At 40.2% G+C, this 16,940-nt stretch overlaps 1 protein-coding gene across 1 annotated transcript; it reads left to right on the top strand.

The window, feature by feature from the left end:
• The first annotated feature begins 299 nt into the window (after positions 1–299).
• On the top strand, positions 300–923 carry LOC125470666 (uncharacterized protein K02A2.6-like). Its single transcript, XM_048569986.1, has one exon. The coding sequence runs from the start codon at positions 300–302 to the stop codon at positions 921–923; it is 624 nt and encodes a 207-aa protein (XP_048425943.1).
• Positions 924–16,940: the final 16,017 nt, after the last annotated feature.

The raw sequence follows: 16,940 nt of genomic DNA, 5'->3' as shown, positions 1-16,940 counted from the left end.
CATGCCAAAATGAATTATACCGAAAGGATGAGGATGGGTTACTATTATTGTGCCTCGACCCACAGGAGGCTGTCCAAGCAATGGCCGAGGTACATGAAGGAATTTGTAGAGCTCACCAATCAGGATGCAAAATGCACTGGTTGCTCCGACGACACAGTTACTTCTAGCCAAATATATTAAAGGATTGCATCGAATACACACGGGGATGTATACCGTGCCAGATTCATGGACCAGTGCAGAGAGCCCTGGCCGAATTACTCCACTCAATTACTAAACCATGGCCGTTCAGGGGATGGGCAATGGACGTAATCGGCAAAATCACACCATCATCGGGAGCGGCAAAACACGCGTGGATAATAGTAGCAACCGATTACTTCACTAAGTGGGTCGAGGCAAAATCATACGCCAAATTAACAGCCAAAGAAGTTTGCAATTTTGTAGAGGAAAATATTGTGACCAAATTCGGCGTGCCGGAAACGATCATAACCGACAATGGCACAATCTTCAAGGCTGACAGGTTTAGGGAATACACGGCAAGTCTGAATATCCGACTTGAGCAATCTACGCTGTATTACCCACAAGCGAACGGGCAGGCCAAAGCAAGTAATAAAGTATTAATCGACATTCTCAAAAAAACGGTAAGAGAGAGGCCTGGGATGTGGCATTTAAAGTTAAATGAAGCATTATGGGCATACCGAACTTCACCCCAGTCGGCCACCGGAACAACTCCATACCTGTTAACTTACGGACACGATGCTATGTTACCAGTCGAGCTACATATAAACTCATTACGAGTGATCGAGCAGAGTAGTTTGTTTAGTGCCAAATATAGTCAAGCTATGCGACAAGAATTAGAAGACTTAGAAGAAAATCAGATCGACGCGGGTAATTTATTAATAGCACAGAAGAAAATTGCCGAGTGAGCTTATAATCAACGCGTCAGACAAAAAACGTTCGACGAAGGAGAATTGGTTTGGCAAACGGTGTTGCTTGTTGGGATTAAAGACCACAGGTTCTGCAAATGGTCGCCAAATTGGGAAGGACCATTCATTGTCCACAAAGTTCTCGGCAAGGGGGTGTATCATCTTAGAGATCGGACCGGTTTAATTCACAAATTGCCGATTAATAGAAAATTTTTAAAAAAGTACTATCCAGTCACGTGGGAAATGCAAGAATGAATATCAATGTATTAAACTCATGAAAAGGGGCGAGCAGATACATTCAAAAGGCTCCTAAAAATTCTAGGGGGTCGAAGGGAAGAAAGTCTTGAGAGCATCCTTCAACTCCAGCCACCTCACTTCGCTCAAAATTATCTCAGCCTGCCTCGTCTTCTTATTAAGTTACAACTGCTGGATGTGCTTTACACCGACAACGAAGGTCGTAAGCCAAGCTTTATTTGCCTCAAAGTCCTTCTCAAGCTCTGAAGCATCAGCTGACCTTTGCTGTTGAAGCTTAACAACTTGACGCTGAAGCTCGGAAATCTGGCGATCAAACTCGGTCAGCTGCGCCTTCATTGTTTTTATCACCTTCACCTCTGCCCGGCCAGTCTCATGCGCAATCTTGGCCGCCTTCAAGTCGTCTTCGGCCCGTAAAGCTTGTTCAAAAATGGTGAAGTGTTGCCGAGTCCACTCTAGAAGGGTAGTCAGATAGGCGATATTCTCCATGCTCAAAAAACCACCATTTGCAAGGTCATTCAGGCATTCCCCAACGGAGTTAAGGCCCTTGCATTGGAGGACTTGGGAGGCAGAGATGGACAGAAGCTCCTGTAGCTTAACAAGCTTGGACCTCGGCCACGGCCGCCACTGGTTCGGCAGGGGCAGCAGAGGAACCGACCGCACCAGTCGTGCTCTGAAGAAGAGCATCGAGCTCGACCTTCCACGAAGGCTGCACATAGAAAAAATTCGTAAGCAAAAGGAAAATTAGTTGGAATGCATAACAGAGGGAATGTGTTTCTAGACCTGCCGGGAGGAGACATCGGCCATGCCCTCTTGCTCGAACCTAAAGAACTTAATGGCCGAGCCCAGTGCCTAAGACCGCTTCTCAAGTCACGCGGCCGATGGAGGTTATCTACATTTGATGGCCACTAAGGTGGCCAGGAAATGTAGACAATACCTTTCAGCGCATAAAATTGTCGGTGAAATGAATGTTCAGGCACCTGACATTTAATATTATCCTGAGTTCAGGTGCATCATAATAAAATTGATAAAGGAAGGAGAGTGAGCCTTACAAAGGCCGAGGTGAGTTCTTGTGGAGGAATGTTGAGGTCTTCATCTTGTGGATGAAGCAGCGTTTCGGCCGTCCCTAAGGCTCGACCAAGGGCCTCTTCCCACGGTCGGCCATAGGAGGATCCGGATGGACAACTACGTCGACCACAAGAGAAGGATGGACGGGAGAAAGGTTGGATGGTCGAGGGCGACGCTCTAACAGAATTTCATTGCTCTCCTCGTTCTCATTATCCTGAAATAAAAAGCTGTTATGATTTGAAAATCAGATAAACAAGGATCATTAGCAATGGAATCATACCTCTTCAAGAATAATCATTGGTCGCTAGATAGGGGATGCCTCGACGGGTGCAGCCGTCTCCTCCAAGACAGGCGCAATGACTGGCTCCGAAGCCACAACTGGAGCAACAGCCGGTTCCACCGTAAACCCAGTCGTCAGTACGGCCGGGGGTAGTTGGTCCGCCGGGGCCTGGATAACAGGGACGGCAGGAAATACAACAGGAGCGGTTGATCCCATGGTCTGGCTGAAGATAACGTGAATCTCCCGCTCCCCCTTTTTCGTCAATTTCTTGACGCGTTTTGAAGGGCGAGGAACGTCATCTACTGTCTAAACGCCCTAATGAGGTTGTTTGGTCAGCAGAGTTTGCTCGGTGGTTTTAACCTTCGAGGAAGGGACCGATTTTTTCTTGGCTGCCACTCCAGCGACCACATCCGCTTTTTTTAACAACCTACCGTCTGAGAAAACAGGATCGCATTAGAAAATGGTTAATGATAAATTGAGGAAAGAAATAGGAGAAAAGGGTAGCTGTCTACCTCGGGTCGGCTCTTTGGATTGAGAGATAGAGATTCTCTTCGGTCGATCACCGAAAAGTCTGTCGGTGATGTTTTCGACCGCAGCCCCAAAGAAGACTCCAGTATATTATTCCCACCAGTCACCGAAGGTGTCTATGCCGAGAAATTCAGGGAGAGTTGATCGAAGGAGGAATGTTTTGCACCGATCCTGAAACTCCTTCTCGAAATCTCTGCACTCCTTCTCTGATGAGCCGAAAAGGCGCTCTCGGTTGAAGAGGGAACGGGAAGTGAGCAGAGGAACCAGATAACCTTGAAGGTATCCAAGTTGACGGGTCGTGAAGTGGGGGTGGTAGACTTCCCAACTCGCTCAACGAGGATCACAGCCAAGGGAAAGGTCGCGTTCTAGCACGATCGACCCCCAATTCTGGCGGAGGGTAGCATATGCACCATCGGTCCAGGCTGAGATGGAAGCCTGATGGAGTGAGGGTTCTCTCGACGATGACATACTAAGAATTCCTCATCGGAGAGGACTTCTAGGCCAAGAGGTATTTGAAGACTTCTTCGGCCTGGTGAGGAGGCGGCGGCTGAAATGCTAACTGAAGGCCAAACGAAGTAGTAGGTTGAAAGGCAGAGACATCCGGCCAAAGTGTGGTAAAATAGACTTGCAGCCAGAGTTGGAAGACCCAGAGGGGACCATTCTGATTTGGGTCTATTTTTCCAATGGTCGCTTCGGCCAGGCAACGAAAAAGATTGGCGAGAATGTCCGAGCTAAGCGCCAGGAAGTGACCACTAGCCAGGGCCTCGGCCACCGGCATGTTCTTGACCAAACATTTGTTCGACTGAGTACAACAAATAAATTTGTTGTACCAATAGAATAGGAAGGCTTCATGTTCTCTCTTCCTAAGGCTCTTCTCACCGCGGCCAACGAAGTGGATGATGAGGGTGTTGTAGTTGAAGAAGTTCTTGTGTAGTTTCTGAACCTCTTCTTTCGAGGGCTCTCAACCATCTCAACTCAGTGTTTCGACAGCGCGATCTTTGAAAAACGCCTTGAGGTCGAGGTTTGACAGGTGACCAAAGAAAGCTGCATCTATCGGGATGCCAGATAGAGGAGTCCCGAGGATGGCCGAGATATCAAGGATAGTAGGGCCGAGAGGGCCGAAAGGAAGAACCATGGTGTTGGTGGCCGAACACCAAAAACTCAGAGCTACCATGAGGAGCTCTTTGACCATGGTTAGCTCTATGGTCGAAAGCTTGATGGTATCATAGATACCAAGAGTCTTCCACTCTTAGCCAAAGAAGTTTTCCATTCGGACGACCCAAGCCACCCAGTTGGCGTTGGTCGTGGGCCAGGCTCCTTGGGGCCTTAATAGATCCTATTTTGACCAGTCAAACCCTTGCAGTAAGGGTATCAGGTAGTGAGCCTTAAAGAGAGTAGTAATTGACGAAGAAACCACATCCTTGAAGAGCGGCCCTAGGATTTGGTGGGTAGTGCTCAGATCACCTTCGAAACGTAGAGTTTTGATGGCGTTCCGATCAATAAAGCTCTTGCATTTGCTGTATTCGTCGCTGAGCTTGGAAATGAAGGTATTGGAACTCATTTTGGAATTTGGAAGAATGCTTGGGAGGTTTCTGAGAAAGTCTTTGAACGTTTCTGCAAACGTGAGTACAAATAAAGGGAATTCAGGTATTTATAGGCGTTTCAGAAGGAAGATCAAACGTTTGGTATTTGGAAGCACTAGATTTTTGAATTTGGGGGAAAATTAACCGGGAAATGGCCAATCATTTCGGATATTTTGGGACTCTTCAAGGATAGGATCGAGGTTTTTGGGGATTTGGGATGCACGATTGCGTGCGGCGGCGGTTTTAATGAATTAATGAGGAAGAGATGTTTCGATGGGGGCACGTTTTCGAGGGCCATGACTGAGAAATGGTAGGTTTATCGGAAGATCGACACATGGCAGTACGTCGGGAGTAACGAGGATCGTGCAATCATCTCCCATAAATGCACATGGTAATGGTTATCAAGAACAATTAAGTCTAAAGGCAAAGGATGTTTTCACTTCTTCAAGGTCGACATCCGACCAAAGGTTGGCAGTCGACGACCTCATAAGCGAGGGGGCAATGTTTGTGCCCAAAATAATATTATTGGGCCGAGTGTAGGTTTGTGCTCGGCCCAAAGCCGTGTCAAAATACTATGGGCTGCTTGATGATTCCGGGCCATTTAGCAGGGATGGTCGAGTCCTATCGCAAGAAGAAGTAAGTCAAATAAGCAAAGAGGGTCGAGGAAGTTCAGGTGCAATTAGGATTCTCGACCGACAATGAATAAAACCCCGAAAGGGGGTAGATTCAAAGTCCTAATGGGAGTAGGGTTGTTCGAAGCAAAATTGGAACGAAACAAGAACTCCCAATCCAGATAGGAGTTTAATTCGATCTCAAGAAGGAGTTGGTGCTATAAATACAAGAAATCATGCAACAATTGAGGACCTTCAATTCAACACACAATTGCCCTGCGCAAAACCTCTCAAACAGCTTGAGATTTTTATTTTCTTTTTCTCGCCGACACACCTTCAATTTGGATAAACAGCACTGTTTTCGTAGAATCAGCCGACCGAAGAGCACCTTCAGTTTGGATAAACAGCACTGCGTCGAGGTCAACCGGTTACCTATCCAAGTCTCGGCCGAGAAGGGTTTTCGAATCCTTGTTGGTGGAGGTCATCTTATTAGCCTTCTCAGCGAAGTAAAGTGTTACTAGCTACGACATTCGACGTACGCTGAGTGATTTTATGATTGGATACTCACAAGTGAGTTTCAGAGTTCAGCATTCTGACGGCCGAACCACATTCACCATCAAGACATACATCACCTTTGAATATTTGTATCTGTATAGTCTGGTGTCGATTCGACGTGCTTATACTCGTACGAATATAATCACAGTGACCGAATCGGGCGCCAACGATTTGTGAACTTCGCAGAACTAGTAGCCTTGTCTTCAGGCTCTAGAACCCGAAGACCGAGAATGTCCCTTCCTCGATCGCAGTCGCAAGGTAAAAAAGTCAGCAATGGGCTCAACGCAACATTAACAAATTTAACTCCTCGGCCGAGCTTGGCCGACGAGTTGGCACACCCCGCATTTAACCGAAGGACTTAGTTAGCTTATTAGTTGCTCGGCCTACGCGCTGCGTAGGTTTTGTAATTTTTAGGGTCAACACTTAGTCAATCCTAATCTTTTCCTACTTATGTTCCAGCTATCAAAGGGGTTCCTAATCAATTTAGGACACCTAAATATAAGTTCTAGAAGCCTTAATCCCAGCCAAAGAATGATGCTGCACCTCTTTGCCCTTTCTTCCTTCCTTGCCATGCAAGGGAAACACCTTTCCTATTTCTTAGTCCTTGCCACAAGTTTCCTATCCCTTTTCCCTTGGGATTCTGACTTTAATTCTCCTTTTCCTTGTGGATTTGGGGTCCAATTCTTTCCCAAAACAATTAATTAAAGTCATGATCCTTGCCCTAAAATATTTACACTTTGCCGCACCCATACACACATCCATTCATTCATATACACAACTCAGCCATCATTCATCCTTACACACCCCCATCCGCAACCTTCATCACCCTTCATACACAATTCCGCACCCTATCCTCCATCATACTTCCTTGTCATTCATCAATCCTTCACCATAACACACCACAACCCAATTTCACACCCTTGGAAGTTTTTGCTATTCAAGTTGGATTGTTGGAACGTTTTCAGGTGTAATTTATCTTTTGTTTTAAATGTTTAATTTAAATTCTCATTGTTTTGCTGTGAACATGAGAGGCTAAACTTGTTTTAGCTATAGGAGACTTTGAAACCATTATTATATTTGCGATATGAATTGATTAACTTCAGTTGTGATTTCATGAATTGTGAATAAAATTTACTTAACCGTTTGATTAAGAACTTATTTTTGTATGTTGATTAAGAAGGCCTACTTAGTTTGCATACTTGAATTTGATGCTAGAATGTAAGGGAGTTTCACTTAATCGTTACAAACTTATATTCATAAGTAGTAAAGGTTGCTTGTCACAATCATGTTAAGTTAAATTCCTGGCATGAGTATCATGATGTCATAGTTACGAATGCCTTTTTAATGCTTATGATTTTCACGAAGCTTAATGATCTTTGCTTGTGTCTCTATTATGCAATTCATGTAGGGAACTTGGGAAGAATAATTTGGTTACCGATGCGTTGTCCATCCAATTCAAAGACTTAAGGAAAATATGAGGGTTAATTAGTGATGTCACGGTTAATCTGGGGTGTTGAGGTTCATGGTTTATTGAAAAAGCAACTGGAAATCAATTTTTATGCAAGTGTGTCATGTGTGGAAAAGGACCCTCTAGCTAGCTTATCACCCATCCATTCACTCAATTTCATGCCAAACTTTGTTTAAGCCTTTAAGTTACTTGTTTTTACTTTAAATTCGTCAAAAATCCAAATCCCCTTTACTTTGTTGTGTCAAATTAGCTAGAATATGTCCAATTTGTGTTTTTAAGTGTTTTGAGTCAAGTTAAAGTTAAAATTCATCCAAATTAAGTCCTAGTGTCTAATTTGAGTCTATTTGATTGTTTTGTGTTGTTTTGAGTCTTTTTAGTTTGTTTTGAGTTCTTTGAGTTTAGTTAAGTGTTTTCAAGCCTAGTTTTATGTTTTTGAGTCAGTTTTGAGTAGATTGGTAATCCCTCATAATCCCCGGCCTAGAAGGATCCCTACTTACATCTTTACTACAATTGTCAATAAGAGGGTTTAATTTGAGTCCTATCTTTTATCACATCTTTACTTCTTCATGCTTTCCCAAGAAGTAACAGTTCCAGGTGCTAGTTCATAAAGCCAATCTTTAGCCTTGTCCATAAGAGAGAATGGAAAGGCTTTCATCTTCAAAATATTCCCATCCACGTTGATTGTTGTCATGCTCGAGCACACCACTTCAAATTCCTTAAGATGCTTGTTCGGATCTTCCATGGACAGCCCATGGTATTTGGGAATGTGATGCAGTAAACTAGACTTCAATTCAAATTCATCGGTCTTGCCTTGAGCTGCCCTAAGGTATTGAATGCAAAGAGGGACGACATTGTCCAATCTCGAGGCTGAAAGTTCCTTGATTGTTAGATTATCCACAGCCATGGCTTGTTCCTCCTCTTCCTCTTCTTTTTCTTCAATTTCGAATTCAAAGCTAGAACTAGAACTAGGTGGATTGAATTCTGGCTGCTTCATCTTCCTTCTCAAAGTTCGTTGAAAATCATCGTCAAACTCCAATATATGCTCATGAACAGATTGAGAACTTCGAGTCATAAACTAATACCTAAAACAAAGAAAACAAAACTAAACTAAATCATGAACACAAGAAAAGCAAAAACAAAAACAAAAGGAAGATTAGCAATTTTGCTAATCCCCGACAACGGCACCAAAATTTGATGTGATAGAAACTAACACACAAATTAAACCCTATTAGACAATTGTAGTATACGTAAGTAAGGATCGTTCTAGGCCGGGGATTGGAAGGGATGCTAATCATCACAAACTAGACTTAAAAACACAAAACTAGACTCTAATGATTCAAAACTAACCAAACTAACTCAAAACAGCACAAAACAAACAAATTGACTCAAAACAGGAACTAAAGGGTGATTTGGACGAATTCTAGACTTAACTTGACTCAAAATACTAATAGGGACATGTTTGAACGAATTTTAAAACTAAACTAAAATGACACAATGATGGGGGCTTGGTTTGGACAAAATTTAAAACTAAAACTAAGTAACTTGCAGAAAACAAACTAATTGATACTAAATTGAGGTGAATGAAGGGGGTGAAAGGCTAGCTAAAGGGTCCTTCTCCACACATGACACATATGCATACAAATCGATTTCCAGTTATTCTTCCTATAAACCATGAATGACAATGCCCCAAGTTAACTGTGAACTACACAAATGAACTCTTAGATTTTCCTAAATTCATTGAATTGGACTCAGCGACGCAACCAACTTATTCTTATCAAGTTCCCTATATGAACTGCATAATAGAGATACATATCAAAGATCATTAAGTTCTATGAAAATCATTAACATTGACATGGCATTCGTAACTATGAACTGCATGATACTCCTGCCAGGAATTTACTTAAGGCCATTGGGACTACCAACCTCCACTATTTGTAAATCTAAGTTTATAACTATTAGGTGAAACTCCCTTAAATTCATGCATGAAAATTAAGTGGGCCCCCTTAATCAACACACAAGAATAAGCTATCAATCAAACAACTAAGTAAATTGCATTCACGATTTATGAAACAATAACTGGATGTAATCAATTCATATCACATATATGTTCATGGCTTTGAATTCACCTCTCGCTAAAACGAAATTAGTTCCTCATGTTCATCATAATTGAAAACCAAATTAAAATAAACATTGAACTAAAACTAAGGATAGAATACACCTAAAAAACGCTCCAACAATCCAAAGGTCTTAAATGGTAGGCACAGCTCCAAGCTTCTTCTTCTCCTTCCTTGAAAAGCTGCAGCACAAGTGTGTTTTTCTGATTTTTAGGCTCTTGTGCGTGGTGATCCGAATGGTGTGGCATTGTCGTGTATTCATAAGCTAAGGGCACACGGCACAAGGTAGTTTTGGAGAAAGGATTTGGCACTCCAAAGGTTGTGTTGGAAAAAGATTACACAGCAACAACCCAGCAAAGACAAGGGATAAGGTAGACGGCACCCTTTTAGGAAAAGGTAAGGCCTTCTAGAAATCAGTTTTTAGATGTCCTAATATGAAAATAACTCCCCCTTGCAACTGGAATTTAGGTACAATAGGATTAGGATAAGGTTAGGATAAGATAAGATAAGGTTTTGGATAATGTTCCTTCTCTTTAGCTGATTCCTTATCTTCTATGTCTTGAATTAATTTCTTCAACTCTTTAGCACATTCCTAGCCTCTTTTGATCTTCAAAAATGTCCATCCACCTCGCTCCATGCATGTGTTATCCATTCCAAGCCCAAAACTGCTCTAAAATGCTCCAAATTTCCTTTTATTGCCACTTTTGTCATTTGAAACTACAAACACACGAAAATAGCTTCAAACACTCTAATAAATATAAACTAACTAAGTAAATGCAAGTAAATAGGCTAACAAAGTCACATAAATATGCTCCTATCAGCTCCTCGCCTGCACAAGCCTAAAATGCCACGGCATAATGCTCCTCGCCTGCATGAGCCTAAACTGCACACGGCATAAAGCTCCTCGCCTAGACAAGCCACACGGCAACAATGCTCCTTGTTCACACGAGCTTGAAAGGCGACACCCAGTGCTCCTTGTTCACACGAGCTTAAAAGGCGACACCCAACATTCCTGGCCTATAAGACAGAAAGAAAAAAAATCAAAATCACCATCAAAACCATCAAAACAATCCATCACTCCTTTGAAGTACGTCATGACTTGATTCATCCTCAACCAAGGGTACGTGGGCAACTTGAAACTTCAAAAATTCAAGTACAGTCACATCATCAACAAAAACACAAACACTTTGAAGAATAAAGAGCAAATTCAAAAACGTGAATACTTTATTTCTTTAAAGGAAGAAATCGACTACAAAGCCATATTACAAAATGAGCAAAAAACAAAGACGGCTTCTCCAGTAGTCAACTAGGTGTTATTCCAAGTCATAGCTCTGCTACAGATGCGATTGCCAAGAAGCTCAAACAGAGCCGGTGGATTGTCACGAATATGGTGCGAAGGATTTGAGATAAGAATGATGTACACGCCTTCTTCTTCGTATTTGGTCGACCAAAATCTGTCACCTCCCAAGATACTTCAGAAGACCACAACTTGATATGCATTGAATTGTCTTTCGGATGAAGAATAAGCGCCTTAGGGCTAGTCATCGGCGCACAAAGCTTCAACGTCATTTCCCTATCTTGTGAATCGCCTTCCTTCGCAAGAATGGTGATGGTATTGCTCTTAAAGCACTTAAAAAATAACATGGCTGCAACAAAAAAAGAAAAGAAAAGACAACATAAGCACAAGGTGGGACGGCAAGAAAAACAAAGAAGAAAAAAAAATTTCGCTAAAGCAAAAGGCATACGAGACAAACCTCGTAAGCTTTGAAGGATGACGATGACAAAGTCACAAAGATGAAAAGAAATCAACCACAAAAGCTTGAAGAGCATGGTAAAGAGAGCAGCTATAAGATGGTCCTTCAACGCATGCTACAGTAGCAAAGAAAACCAAACTGCTACGCAATTCGTACTACGCAAAACCCGCAGCGATTACGCAAACAATTTCTTGCACTGCACAACAAAGAAGGCAGCTACAAGACAATCCTTCAACGCATGCTACAATAGCAAAGAAAACAAAAATGCTACACAATAGCACTACACAACCCTATAGCGATTACGCAAGCAGTTTCTTGCACTACACGACAACGTCACTACCGAGGGAAAACTGTGACCAAAAGGCACTACATAGCGCAAACCCGCTGCAGTCTTTTGCACAACACCACAAGGTAAAAAGTGACGCACTGCAACAAGCTCCAAGCAGGCAGCCCACGGTAAGCACAGCAGTAAAAACCCACGGCAAAGCACAGCAGCAAGCACACAACAAGGGTAGGAACTGTGAAAAAAATACACACCCAATTGTCCTATAAATGGGGTCAATTGCTTCATAATGCTATAAGGGAAATACATACCCAAGTACCAAAAGGAAAATCAAAACAAGGAAGCACATTCCAACCAAAAGAAGGAAGCAAATTCCAAGCAAAAAATGGCAAGTTTCAGCCAATGTGCGCAAGGAGGGCGTTTTTGGTGATAATTTGACTTTCCGAAGGAATTTTGATGCAATGCCAATTGGAGAAGGAAGCTAAGAGGCTGATGATCATTGTACCCAAATTTCATAATTTTCCCTAAAGCCAAACGTTCTAGTTTTCAAAGTTAATTCCACAGAAGTTGTTTTCCCGTCAGAACTGTGCAGCTGTGGGAAAATGACGAGTTGAAGGCTTTCCCGATTTTTTCTAGTGGTGTGTGATATGCCTGAAACCATAAGAGATAAAGCTACATTTTTCATATTTTTACAGAATTTTCCAGAAGATAAATCGACCTCAAACTTGGCGTGCAAGTCAGAGGACATGTTTCCCAAACCAAGGACAAATCTTCAAAGTTTCCCAAAACAAAAACATGTTGTTTGCAACAAAAATCAGCAAAGACAAGAAAAGGAAACAAAAAAATAAAAAAAAATAAGGAAAGGGCTTCAAAATTTCTAAAACAACAAAGTAAAGAACCCTTCCTTGCCATGGAAAACAAAAGGGGAAAAGAAAGAGTCCATCCTTGCCGTGGAAAACAAAAAGGGAAAGGAAAAACACCCTCCTTACTATGGGAAAAAGAAAGGGAAAGGAAACATGCACATCCTACTTATCCAAGGACAAGCATTAAAGCTTTCCAAAACCTTGAAGGAAATCATCAAAGCTTGCCAAAATCTGAAGGAAATCATCAAGGCTTTCCAAAACCTTGAAGAAACAACAAGCACTCGTGCCGACTCCTTCAAGACTTTGTTGCAAGCTCAAAACTTGTAACGACGTTCATTTCAAGATCAAGTCGCCAAGACCCTTGAATCAACAAAATCCTACACCAACACTACCTTTTGATGCAGCTTTGAGATGAAGACTATCCAAGCATCATTTCAAGTTCAAAACTTGAAGCAATCGTTCAATCGTTAGTTCGAGATCAAGTCATCGCGACCCTTGGATCAACAACCTACGCATCTACATCAAATTTGAAGACTGAATCAGAAGAAAATTGTAAACAGAGATTGGAACGTACAAATTCAAATCAATACAAATCTACTTTGTACACATGTTCTCATTTCATTCGATATAGAATTTTCATGTTTACAGAGACACCTAATCTAGGTTGGTCATACCTTTGTGTGCTTTCTACTTGCATTCTAAAGACATTTAGTTTTGACTTAATGTAATTTTTCAGTTTTCTCCTGAGATTATGAGTTTTATCCTACCCTGGGTTTTTATCATAATGAGATTTTGTGAGTTTTACTCCTTATGCATCCTTCCATTTGTTTTGAAACTCACATTCGCTCATTGTATCTAAAGAGACAACTTGATCAACTACTTTCATATTTGTCTGAAGGTCTGATGCATCTACTGCTTGAGTATTTACACTCAAAGAAAACGGTGAGTTTGAAAAATCAACAATTGGATGAAAAAAAAACCGAATCGATGAACTGAAGCCGAAAAAATCGAACCGAAATTGATTGGTTCTATTTCGGTTTCAGTTAGTTTGAAAACAAAACTGAACCAAATCAAATTAACCCTAAAACCATTAAAACAACGTCGTTTTGTACACGCCAAGTCCCAAACAGAAATTATGTATTATGTAAATGAATACTGCTTTCGATTAAATGATAGAAACTTAACCAAATTATTTGATGTCATTTAATTCTTACAGCTTTAACAAACTAGCAAAGTAATCTGAACAGTGCTAAAATTTCTGAAGCAACAAACTAGCAAAGTAATCCGTACGATTTCCCGTCTTATTAAGCATCGGAATGTTATAATTAATTAGTTGCCCATGTAAAGTGCATATGTGTGGCTAATCTGTAGTTAGTATGTAGGCTTTTGTCAAGAATGTTATTGAACAAGAAAATTATGGAAATATCTGATTTTGTTGCTCTTCAGTTTCTGCTGTCTTTTTTCAGCAGCAATTTTCAGATTTAAAAAAAAACAAAAAAACATTTCAGTTAAAAAAGGAAAAACCCAACCTAAACCGTACTGAAAAAATTCAAACCGAACCAAAATTTCTGTTTGGTTTTGGTTTTGGCAAAAAGCTAACCAATTAAAACCAAACTCACTCCTACTCAAGAAGGAGTGTTGTAATTAATATTTCAAAATAGAAGTAAGTCAGGAATTCTTCATAACCTAAAAGATCTTTCCTATTAGACTTAATATTACTTGGAGAACAAGTTATTCTCTCATTTTTATTACTATAAATAAAGATGCTAAGCATGAGAAATTACATTATAGAATTTCTCAAGCCTTTCTCTTTTATCTGCCACTCTCTCTCTCTCTCTAGATTTTAGGTCACAATAAGAAATGGTTTATTTGCCAAGAATCCAAGCCATTTTTCAAAATTTTTATGTACTAAAAGAAACAGCTATTCATCAATTTTCCCCCTGAACTTGTAACCATTAGCCAATTTCCCCCTCAACTTTAATTTTGGCCAATTTCCTCCCTCAACTCTCATAATTAGTCAATTTCCCCCCTCAACTTTAATTTAGCCAATTTCCCCCCTCAACTCTTATAATTAGTCAATTTGCACCCTACTGTTAATTTTTTAATTTGATCATAATTAAACAAGTGTGTGTAAGAAACTAAATAAGATGTATGTTAATCATGTTCCTATATCTGTGACATCCCACATCGCCCAGGGGAGTGATCCTTATATGTATATTCCCATCCCCACCTAACAGGAGGCCTTTTGGGAGCTCACTGGCTTCAGGTTCCATAGGAACTGAGAAGTTAAGCGAGAAGGAGGCTAGAGCAATCCCATAATGGGTGACCCACTGGGAAGTTGCTTGTAAGTTCCCAAAAACAAAACCGTGAGGGAATGGTAAGCCCAAAGCGGATAATATCGTGCTACGGTGGTGGAGCGGGCCCGGGAATTGATCCGCCTCGGGCCTGGATGTGACAATATCTTTATCCTATTACAAATAGATTAAAATTTAGAATTTTACAATTTATCATAGATAGTATTATTAGTCATGATAAATCAATATGGAGTAATTTTATTTGATTTTTTACTATACAAAATTGATAACGAAAATGATTGATGTGTAAATTTTTGTATGTGAATACAATTTTCTTTATAAAAGTGAAAGCTAAGTTCAAGTAAATTGCGGAGAATCGAGCTTTAGTGAAAAAATGGCTAGTCTATTCATAATTTTCGACTCCTTATTAAGAATAACCCATTTTATTGAAATAGGTCTGATCCATGAGTTTAGGATTATTATTTCTTTTTGTTATTATTTCTTCTTCTACATGCTTTAAACCTGATTCATAACATTTTCTTATAATCAACCCATATCACATACTAATTGTATTATGTTTTTGTACCTTTTACCCTATATTATGCAGGTGAGTTTATGTTAATTTTCGTACTTTGTTGGAAGTTATTAGAAAGATTGAAAATTAAGAAAAGAATAGATGGAAAATTAAAAATAAAAAAAATTAACAGTATGGTGCAAATTGACTAATTTTGAGAGTTGAGGGGGGAAATTGGCCAAATTAAAGTTGAGGGGGGAAATTGACTAATTATGAGAGTTGAGGGGTGAAATTGGCCAAAATTAAAGTTGAGGGGGAAAATTGGCCAATGATCACAAGATCAGGAGGGAAATTGATGAATACCTCTAAAAGAAACTAAGCAAATTGAAATCGCTTTGTCATATAATTATTATTAAATAACTAAAAGAGCATAATACATTGAGTAAGCACTACACATTACTAATCACACATTACTAATCAAAAAGCTAATCGTTTATAGATTTATTTAAAAAAAATAACCCTCAAATGCACTGTTTTGACCTCATAAAACATTTCATAAAGAGAAGGGAAAAAGAAAAAGAAAAAAGGAGAATGTACGAATAGAAAGTATCTAACATTTTCTAAAATAAAAGTTGCGTTTCCATCCTAACTAAGTTTCACATCAAACAAGTGTAATTATTTTTATTTTTTTTTTAAAGTACCAGTCAGGGGCTTCGTCATGGCAGTTTACCCTTTTGAGGCCAGGAAGACTTACAGAAGTATTTTAGCCTCCTATGGTTACCATCATGTGATCCACTAGTGCCAAAAATCTAACCTTGAAACGACTAGGCCACCCGTGGTGGTTTCAGACAAGTGTAATTGGTTCATTACATTTTCATGACACATTGAACAAGGCCCATAATTAACAACCTACTTAGCCCATAAGGTGAACACGTCCTATAAAAAAACACCTTAATTTGGTGGTCAAGAAGATCATCCAATCTAATTAACTCTAATTGATCCTTCCAATTGAAGTAAAGCACTAGAGCATTATTTGCACCTATATATGTCTACATATTGGCCCCAGCAAACTGCAATCATGTGCTTCATTTGGCCAGCTGTCTCTAATTGCAAAACAAGTTTCAGCTTCCAATGTTTAAAATGCATCATTCCTCCAGTTTTATAAAGCGGGTGGGAAATTGCAAATGAGCTTTCTCATAATTTCCTACATACACTTTCTGACTTTCTTTCTTTTATGGAACAATGATTATGGGAATGCCATGTGACGATCTGTCCTTAATTTTTCATGTAATTTCATTCTTGAGTGTGTAAAATGACAATTACGCCTTTGTTGGCAAAGTAGAACCTAACGTGGACGTTGTTATTCGGCTTTTAATTTATTTTTCCTATTATCGTAATTAAATATTGCTCGTTGTTATGAATGTGTGAGCGCGAGTTAGACTCGAATCGGATTTGTAACGAAGAAGTTACGCTTAGTTAAAGTGCATTAACAACGGGTAGAATTATACACGTGTGTGTTAATTATTTAGTGTTAGAAACACTATTTTTTATAAGGTGAGCCAGATTATGTATTTTTATATTGTACCAAATCTTATCACCTTCTTTCTTAAAAATTTGTCTAGTGACCATACTCACTCAACAATCACTTTACTTCCCTCGCTTTTTCAGACAATCAGAAACGGTCGCCTTGCCTCTCTCTCTCTTCTTCTTCTCTCCTTCACATCGAACCTCTCTCTTCTCTCTGTAACACAAACACCCTCATCAAACCTCACAGATCGGACCTCAAATCACCATCGTACTCCCCTTATCACCATGAGTCCATCCATACAAATTGTGATAACCCGTTCCAA

Source organism: the organism of the source record quoted next, unplaced genomic scaffold (assembly GCF_019419815.1).
Source record: "Pyrus x bretschneideri cultivar Hongxiangsu unplaced genomic scaffold, Pyrus_bretschneideri_v1 Contig101, whole genome shotgun sequence".
In the NCBI taxonomy this organism is placed as follows: Eukaryota; Viridiplantae; Streptophyta; class Magnoliopsida; order Rosales; family Rosaceae; genus Pyrus; species Pyrus x bretschneideri.
The sequence above is the reverse complement of the archived record's forward strand: the minus strand, read 5'-3'. Positions and strand labels throughout refer to the sequence as shown.

What these genes read in the sequence shown, in the direction of transcription:
- LOC125470666 (XM_048569986.1), top strand. Translation starts at nt 300, where the DNA reads ATGGACGTAATCGGCAAAATCACACCATCATCGGGAGCGGCAAAACAC.